The following is a 9,119-nucleotide window of genomic DNA, read 5'->3' as shown; positions in this document are numbered from 1 at the left end:
AACAAACTCCGGAATAGTTTAATTCATTAACTTGATATTTTTGTATAAATCTAAAATATTAAGTGGGCTCTAAATTTCTGAAGCAAACTAGCATTACTTAAACTTGCTCTTAAAAAATAGCAATAATTCTTAAATGCACTGTAATAAATACACCCCCAAAAAAGAAAGAAGAAATAGTTCTCCTAGTTACTGAGGAAATATGGGCGCGGGGGGGAAACAGAATTGAGAACACCCTATAATTGCCTACTGCCTAGAGCCGAACCAAAGGAATTCTCTGAGCATTATTTGAGCATACCAGCCGAGAGCCATTGGTTACTCTGACTCTGAAAACCTAAATGGCCTATTTTTCTCAAATCCCTTTAATGATGCAAATGGTTTCTTCTCTTTTCTTTTGTTCAGTCTGATGGTACGCTGCAAAATCCGGAAGTTTTTAAAAGTTGATTTGTATTTTTATCTAGATATGTAGAATGTTTTAAAATATAACAAAAAGGCTTAAAACAAACAAAGCAGTCCCAGAGACCAGGACCTGCCATAATTTTAGCTGTTGGACAGTCACACATCTCCGTTATTTCTAAATATGTGTATTCTACTCTCTTCCGCACTACCCATTTTGGACATAATTTGCCTCTTGTCAGGGTAGATGAGGATTGCTGTCTCCTACAATCATCCCGTCTACTTCTCCTCTACCTTCCCACTATCACGGTAATTTTGATTAACTCAACATTCATTGTTTACATTAATATGCCCACTTGAGAGTGAAAAGAAGAAACAAAAAAAATAGCTCATTAAACTTTTTTTGAGTTCCGAAATGACTTTTCAGTTTTTTATTAAAATGTAATTCTTCAAAGACTATAGAAATATACCTGGCAATGACCTGCTAGAAGTCAACCATCTGCTTCAAACATACATAAGAAAGAACTACCCAATTGTGCCTCACCCGAATGCATTAGTTGTACATATAATATTATCAGAACAACACCAAAGTGGCTACGTTTGACAATTCTTCCAAAGTAGACACAATTTTCTGACAGATTACGTTTCTCCTTGGTGGAAATTTTAACGATTGGGAAGGTTTTGAATGATAAGCTTGAAGGGCCACCATTAACTACCAGGGCACGAAGCTATAGATAGCATGCACAAAGGGCTGGGGGCAGGGGGCACACGGAGAGGATGTGGCAGTCCCCTGTTTGTGCTAAGAGCGCACGACACTGCAAGGAGACAAAACACAAAGAGGGAGGATTTCCCTCTTCCGAGGAAGGGACTTTGGGTTCATACTCTGGAATCACAAGACACCACACCACACCAGACATCACAAGAAACTCCCCACACATAGTCTGAGCTTCCGCCGAGGGCCAGGAGGCCCGTGTGGTTAAAGGAGGGGTTCCGTGAGGACCACTGCCCTTGGAATCGGAAGGAAGGTTGCCAGTGAGAATGTCTACTTTCACTCAAGCTTGCTCAAGGCACTGGATGGTCCTCCCCACATACTATTAACAAGAACAAAATGTCCTAGAGAGAACAGTGGAGCTGGCACTTGATTTGCCCTCATTAAAAGTAGAGTGTCACCTGTGGTTGGAATTCAGCCTGGTGCATCTACCCCAAAACGGACTTGAATTGCTTATAAGAGCCCCCAGGAGGCTAACCTGTTGAGGACACTGTCCTCCTCCTCCTCTATGCCCTTGGACTCCTGCTAAAACTGCCGGAAAAGAGGAAGTGAAGAGCTCACCTGGGCTATGTGCTGCCTTGGCATTTAAAATGATTAAATCTTTCTCCCTGTCCCGTTCCTCTTTTGTGTCCACAACGCAGGGAGAACCATAGTTGTGCAAAGAGACTGAAAACGAGACTGGCCACCCGGGTTCTGGAGTCCTTATCAGAAGGAAGCCATCTTTGTCAGACTTCTCTCCCTCTTTTGGGCAGAATCCCCTTTTCCTAATCAAGTATTTTTAGCTTGATGTTTCCAGAGGATCCAGTTTACACTAACTCTGCATTTTTAATTACCTCTGAATCCCGAGAGTTTGCACAAGATCATCTTTTTCAATGCACTTCACTTCTACTGATTGCGACATAGCCCCTTTCACACGAGATCAACATCGGAAGAGAGAAGACTACAGGGTACGGACATTTCTGTCTTTCTTCTCTACCTCTTAGCTTCTCTCCCCTTGGTTGAAAAATGCAATTTAATGGGGCAAGACCTGGTAAAGTGCTTGTAATGTTTTCCAACCAGCACTGCAGACATAATTTTCTGAGGCTTCAGTGATGTTAGAAGAATGTCAAGATAATCAAGAGAGTATCTCCTCGCTCACCCCCTGGCACAGCGGTTGCCATGTCTGTTGGATGGGGGTGGGATAGCCATTCCTTGTCTACAGCCCAGTGAAAGAGACGAAGGGCTTCAGGAGAAACTGAGTCATAAGATCAGGCCTTCTAGAGAAAAGGTGTCAGGTGTCAAATGCCAAGTCCCTATCTCCCCTGAAGATACAGATCAATATTAAACATTTTTAATACTTGTCATAGTTGAGTGAATCAAATGGGCATTTTCTTTGTGGCCACATCCCTCCATAATTATCTTGGGCTTCCCACAGAGGGCCCCTACTCCCTTTGAGCTCACGGATGTTCTTCTCTCCCTATATTTCTGCTGGGTCCTCAGAAAATGCACATGGAGGGCCCATTCCAAGCAAGGCCCTTTCCACACCGTCCAGCTTTTGTCTCCACAGAGAGGAACGCCAACTTTATACCAAGGACACACATCACTGAGATAAGTATATATACTCCCTCAATAAAGAGGACAATTGATTTTGTATAGGTTTCCCTCTCATTCCAAAAGCATTTGGCCCACACAGGAGGAGTCAACCCGTAGTTGGCTGCAATGAGATCACACAAATCGCAGGGCCGGCCAGAGTGAAGGGAGGGCAGGGGTGCGGGAGCTCCCTGCTGCTTCCAGGGATTTACAATCCTTACTAGGAATCCACCTTCGGGAAAATGCTCACTTTATTGTTTCTGCTCACTTCCGCTCCACCCTGCCTACCTTGGGCATCTTTGTCCTGAATAAGCTCCTCTGGGGTGTTACCCAAGGGGGGAAGCAGCCGCTTCTTGCTGTGTCGGGTCTCCGAGAGCCACTGGGGAGGCAACTCGAAAGGCCCAAAGCCAAATTGCAGACAATACTTGTCGGCAATGTTTCAGGTTCTGCGGGGCCGCTGGCGCCACCTGGGATAGAGAGTCCGCCGCGCCCAGGAGCGGCCTAGGAGGCGCAAACTGGGGCTCCCCCTCTCCCTCCAGGCAGGTGCTAAGTATCTCCTTGGCCTGGAGGTCGGGCTGAGCCAGTGTACTTGGCTTCACTCTCTTCCTCGTCCTCCGTGGCTTAAAGATCTGCTGCTGCCCAATGTGGAACATCTCCAGGAGCTGGCTGCCCGAACGCAGGCTGGGCTCCAGGCTGGCGTCGGCCACCCCACCCGCTGCGCCCACCACATTACGGCGACTGTACCGGTGATGCAGCTGTATCAACGTGCCTACCAAGCACTTGCGGACGGATTTGTTCACAGTAAGAAAGAGCACAGGGTTCGCCAGCAGAGAGACTTTGGGCAGCCAAATGGCAGTGAGCAGCAAGAGACAGACGTGTCGGGGACGTGAGCACAGTCTGGTAGACAACCATGGTGGCGTAGGGCACACTGCATAAGATGAAGACCATCACCATGGAGAGCAGGGTGGCGTGCAGCTCTGCCTCCCGCTGGGAGGCATAGGGGATAGAGATGGTGTTCTGCGGGTCCGGAGAGCTGCTATGATGACCTTCTTCTTCTGGCTAGCGCTCAGGGCCCGTCGGATCAGTATCAAGAAGAGGAAGACCACAGCCACTGGCACGATGACGGTAGTGATGTTATAGATCAGCACGTAGACCAGGTGGCCCAACGAGTTGCTCCAGACTTCGGTGCAGGTGGACATGGCATAGATGTCGGCCACATTGGTCACTGCGAACACAGGAATGCTGGCCACCACGGCATGGGCCCAGATGTACATCACCAGTTCACGGGACTTGGCGTCAGATATCTTTCTCTCCAGCGGATAAAGAACTGAGTAGTACCTGCAAAATGCGCAAGCAAAAATTCATTTCACAGGAGAAGATACTGTTTACATTTGGGGAATCTACATCACCAAAAGTAGGCGAGAGGGGGAAAAATGAGTCAAGTTCTTTTATCCTGCCTAAGATACACGGACCACTGGAGGAATTAGGAAGGTCAGACCTTGGGGCACCTGGGTGACTCAGTTGGTTAACCCTCCTGCGTCGGCTCGGGTCACGATCTCACGGTTCGTGAGTTCAAGTAACGCATCGGGCTCCCTGCTCTCAGCCTGGAGCCTGCATTGGATCCTCTGTCCCCCTCTCTCTCTGCCCCTCCCCTGCCACACTCTCTCTCAAAAATAAATTTAGAAACATTTTTTTTTAAGTTAAAAAAAAAAAAAAAAAGGTTGGGGTGCCTGGGTGGCTCAGTCGGTTGAGCGTCCGACTTCAGCTCAGGTCATGATCTTGGGGTTTCGTGGGTTCTAGCCCCAGGTCAGGTTCTGTGCCGACAGCTCAGAGCCTGGAGCCTGCTTTGGATTCTGTGTCCTCTCTCTCTCTGTTTCTGCTTTGCTCACATTCTCTCTCTCTCTCCCAAAAATAAATAAAGATTAAAAAAACATTAAAAAAAAAAGGAGTTAGACCTTAAGTTTTGAGGACTTTCCCACATAATAGAAGTACACTAGGCCAAAAAAAGTACCTTTTCAAAAAATGAGCAGAGAAGAGCCCTGTCATATAGGACTCTCAAGACTATAAGGAAAACAAGTAAATCATTTCATTTCATAGCTAGTTATAAATATTGCCACTAGCATTAGGTCCCAAAGAGTGCCTTCAATATAAAGGATGTCTCCCTCTACGTAAAGACATCTATTTTTCAATTTAACGGTAAAGGGTAACTTGTAAAAAAATTTTACAAGGCTAGAAGAGCGTAAGTGCAATTTTCAAAGCCACTAAGAGAAAGAAATTGTGTACAGACATACCCAAGCAGCCTTGGGCCACAGTGCACGCATGGATATCATTAGCATTTACAAGCCGCCCAGGGCAGATGAGCCCCATGTGAAGGACGGACTCTGACAAGGGTCCTTGCACAAAATCAATTCAACTGACAAAAATTATTCCTGCTCAATAGCCATTGTTCCCATGATAATCACTCAGTGACCCTAAGAACATTACGTCTAAAATGCCTGCACGATTAGATTTTTGTTAAAATCAGATCAGCCCTTTCTTCCTTCAAGCTTTAACGTGATCAGAACTGCAAAAGCACTATGTTTCTTTTTTTTTTTTAATTTTTTTTTGTTAACGTTTATTTATTTTTTTGGGGGGACAGAGAGAGACAGAGCATGAACGGGGGAGGGGCAGAGAAGAGGGAGACACGAATCGGAAACAGGCTCCAGGCTCTGAGCCATCAGCCCAGAGCCTGACACGGGGCTCGAACTCACGGACCGCGAGATCGTGATCTGGCTGAAGTCGGACGCTTACCGCTGCACCACCCAGGCGCCCCAAAAAGCACTATGTTTCAATATCACCAACGATTTAGGGAAACTGAGTACTTCTTCAGACCCTAAGAACCATATCTGTCATGAAGGGCTGCCACCAGCCATCAGACCTATGGTGAGCATAGGTCTCTGTGGTCAGCTAAAGCTGGAGTCGACCTTCCACCTCTATTAACATTCATCACTTATGGGGTCAGATAACATGCGTGCCTCTCTGCCCAAGGATCTCTGAGCACCACCTATATGCCAGGTACTGCACCAGGCACTGGGTTACAAAGGTTGAAAAGACACACAGGAACATGCCTAAACTCCATGCGGAAAAAGGCATGCAGATGAGCAATTATGACAGGAGATGATGGCTCTTCTAGAGGTGTGCACAAAGGAGGTACTGGAAAAGGAGCACCTGGGAAAATGTCAACAGAAGGTGGCACTGTGGTGGAGTCTGGCAGGGGACAGGCTGGGGGGAGAATGTTCCAGGCTGAGGGAGATACGATGTAAGCATATGACCATGGATGATCAGGCACGGATGGAATGTGGTGAAATGTGTTCTAGATCTCTTTCTGGGAGGGAAAGAAAGAGAAAGAATTACATAACAAAGAGTTATGCATGCCCTCAATGTCTTTCTCTGAGTATGCATACATTTCTAATCACAACTCATCAGTCCACTGTAAAGTGTGTGGGGGCCCACACATGAACACATTCCCATTTAGCAACTGACAGGTAACAAGACCAGGCTCCCACTGTGTATTAGAAAAGCACACGGGCTCACTATAAATCATTTTGTTAATTTTACATCACTAGAAGATGATGTAGGAAGTGGCCGCCCAAACTAACTTGGCTGACTCAGAGCTATGACACAAATATCTGAGAAAGAAGTGAGAGAAAGGATGGTCTTCCCTTCATCTTCATGCAATCGCCCTACTTACACTTGACAGTAATCTGTTTCTCTGTATAATAAAATAGGATTTTTTTACCAGTCTTTTTTTTCCTACTACAACGACTTATGTACTTTTGTTTTTTTTAAATCATAGCAAAAATACAATAAGATTTTTGGCTGAAAAGAAATAAGGATTTCTTATTGTTTACATATTTTCTTGTCTAACACTGAGGGCCCAGAACCAACCCTCGGGGATTACTGCATAGCTTCCAGGCACGATGGCAACATGTTCAGAATCCTGTGTTCACACTCTTACTGCATCCTATTGTAAAAAATCTTCCAGGGCTCATAGCAGCATGATACACAACAGCCAGAAAGTGGAAACAACCCAGATGCTGTCAACTAGTAAATGGTGAACAAAACATGGGCATATCCACACAAGGGAATATTTTATTCAACAATAAAAAAAAAAAAAAGAATGGAGCAAAATTTTTAAGAGTAGATTCTGAGAGTTCTCCTCGCAAGGAAAAACACCACATTTTTTTCTTTTCTTTTTTGGGGGGTCGGGGAGTTTCTGTACAAGACAATGGATGTTAACTAAACTTACTCTGGCAATCATTTCACAATATACGTAAACCCAGTCATTCTGCTGTATACCTTGAACTTCTACATTGCTATACATCAATTATATCTCAACAGAACTGGGGATAAAAGGGATGAAGCCGTAAAGCTACTGCATGGATGAACCCTGAAAACATTAAGCTGAGTGAAGGAAGCTCGACACAAAACAACAAGTCGAATGACTCCACAATAAGATATGTCCACAAAAGCAACAAAGAGAGATGGAAGGTAGGTCAGTGGTTGCCTTGGTCCATAGGTGGGAAAGGGAAGTGACTGTAAGCGAGCAGGAGGTTTCTTTTTAGGGTAATGGAAATGTTCTAAATGTCAGTTGCGGTGATGGCTGCACCTCTCTGTAAAAATACGAAGATTCATTAACTTGTACACTTAAAATGGGTGAATTTTATGACATGTAAATAGTATCTCCACAAAACGGTTGAAGACCACTTTCAAGAAAGAAAAGCCCGGGGCGCCTGGGTGGCTCAGTCGGTTGGGCGGCCGACTTCGGCTCAGGTCATGATCTCGCTGTCCGTGAGTTCGAGCCCCGCGTCGGGCTCTGTGCTGACCGCGCAGAGCCTGGAGCCTGTTTCGGATTCTGTGTCTCCCTCCCTCTGACCCTCCCCTGTTCATGCTCTGTCTCTCACTGTCTCAAAATAAATAAACGTTAAAAAAAAAAAATTTAAAAAAAAAAAAGAAACAAAGAAAAGCCCATCTCGCAGACGGAAGACGGAAGACCTCACCGAGCAGGTGGCAGAAGGAGCATGGGAAGGACCCCTGCTGTGAACATGGAATAGTTAAAACACAAAATGCATTAGGGCATCCACCCGGCTATAAGTGGACTTTTCACTCCAACCTTACCCTGTTCGATTCCAGGGCTGTGCGATGGCACTTTCCAGATATTCAGAGACATCTTGCTGAGCATGGAAGAGACACGCACGGCAAAATGGCATGACATGGGGCACGTTCAGCTTGCTGAAGGAATTGAGTGACGCACATAATCTTTTTTGAATGAAAATTAGTTGCCAACATTTAAAAATAGTAAAACTCAGGGCACCTGGCAGATTCAGTTGGTAAAGCATGCCACTCTTGACCTCAGGGTCATGAGTTCAGGCCCTACGTTGGGTGTAGAGGTCATTTAAAAAATAAAATCTTAAAAAAAATAAAAAATGGTAAAACTCCAGATTTCTGATTTCTCTTCTAAGAAAATAGAAAAGTCTTGCCTACGGAGTCTAGATACCCACAAAGTAACAATTAGCTGCATCTGCTGGGTTACTGACCCCTATGAACAGGAATGCAGACACAAAAACACCCTGGCCTGTGACATTTGGCTTTGTCACCTGCTTCTGCTGACCCTGTAGATGGTGAAATTCTAGTGATAAACTCCCAAAGAGCTAGAGTGGTTTCCTAGCAAGATCTGACGGTAAAAATAATTGCAGACAATATATCTAAGGAAAGCTGTGCCAATCAAAAGAGAAACCTCATGATAAACAAGTATTGGTGCAGCCTTTCCAAGCACAGGCCATAAATATTCACTTAACTTTTCTTACTACTGAGACCTTAGGCTCAGAAAGGTTAAGCCACTTTGCCCAAAGCAACCCAGCAAAAAAGCAGTGTGCGTAGGACTTAAAGCTAACTTAAGGCTCCAGAGCCCACTCTCTTACCCGCAAAGTCAATGACTCCTCTTAGTACACTGGGGACTTGTGTGACTCGTGTCCTTCCATGCAGATGACCCTGGGCAGTTGATTCAATCAGAATTCCAGGTCTGAGGCTGAAGTGACTCCACAGATTGGTTCTGTAATCCATGCCCTCATAGATCATTAAGGAATTAAGTGTGTTTGAATGGACAACGAGTTTAAAAATTCCAAATTCATCCAAAATGTAGTTAAATTTATCAATGAGGATAAAGCCAGAGAGCCAACACTTCCCCTCAGGAACTTTTCCTCTCTGTAAATCTTGAAATCGAAAGTACTCATGGATGCAAAATGCTTTCCAGCTTTTGTCTGCTTGTTTAGTTCTATTCTCTAAAATGTATTATTATCTGAAATGGTCTTCACTAAGTGCTATCAACAAAAAGAGAAGACAGGAAGCT

At 45.0% G+C, this 9,119-nt stretch overlaps 1 protein-coding gene across 1 annotated transcript in view; it reads right to left on the bottom strand.

Annotated features, from left to right (window-relative positions):
- Window positions 1-804: 804 nt before the first annotated feature.
- The window catches only part of GPR176 (G protein-coupled receptor 176), a 128,063-nt gene continuing 119,748 nt past the window's right edge, over window positions 805-9,119 (bottom strand). Inside the window, 8 exon segments of the mRNA XM_030318525.2 lie at window positions 805-2,998; window positions 3,001-3,034; window positions 3,036-3,168; window positions 3,170-3,303; window positions 3,305-3,348; window positions 3,351-3,604; window positions 3,606-3,756; window positions 3,759-4,069. Coding sequence (XP_030174385.1) covers window positions 2,952-2,998; window positions 3,001-3,034; window positions 3,036-3,168; window positions 3,170-3,303; window positions 3,305-3,348; window positions 3,351-3,604; window positions 3,606-3,756; window positions 3,759-4,069 — 1,108 coding nt within the window. The 3' untranslated portion in view covers window positions 805-2,951.

Source organism: Lynx canadensis, chromosome B3 (assembly GCF_007474595.2).
Source record: "Lynx canadensis isolate LIC74 chromosome B3, mLynCan4.pri.v2, whole genome shotgun sequence".
In the NCBI taxonomy this organism is placed as follows: Eukaryota; Metazoa; Chordata; class Mammalia; order Carnivora; family Felidae; genus Lynx; species Lynx canadensis.
The sequence above is the reverse complement of the archived record's forward strand: the minus strand, read 5'-3'. Positions and strand labels throughout refer to the sequence as shown.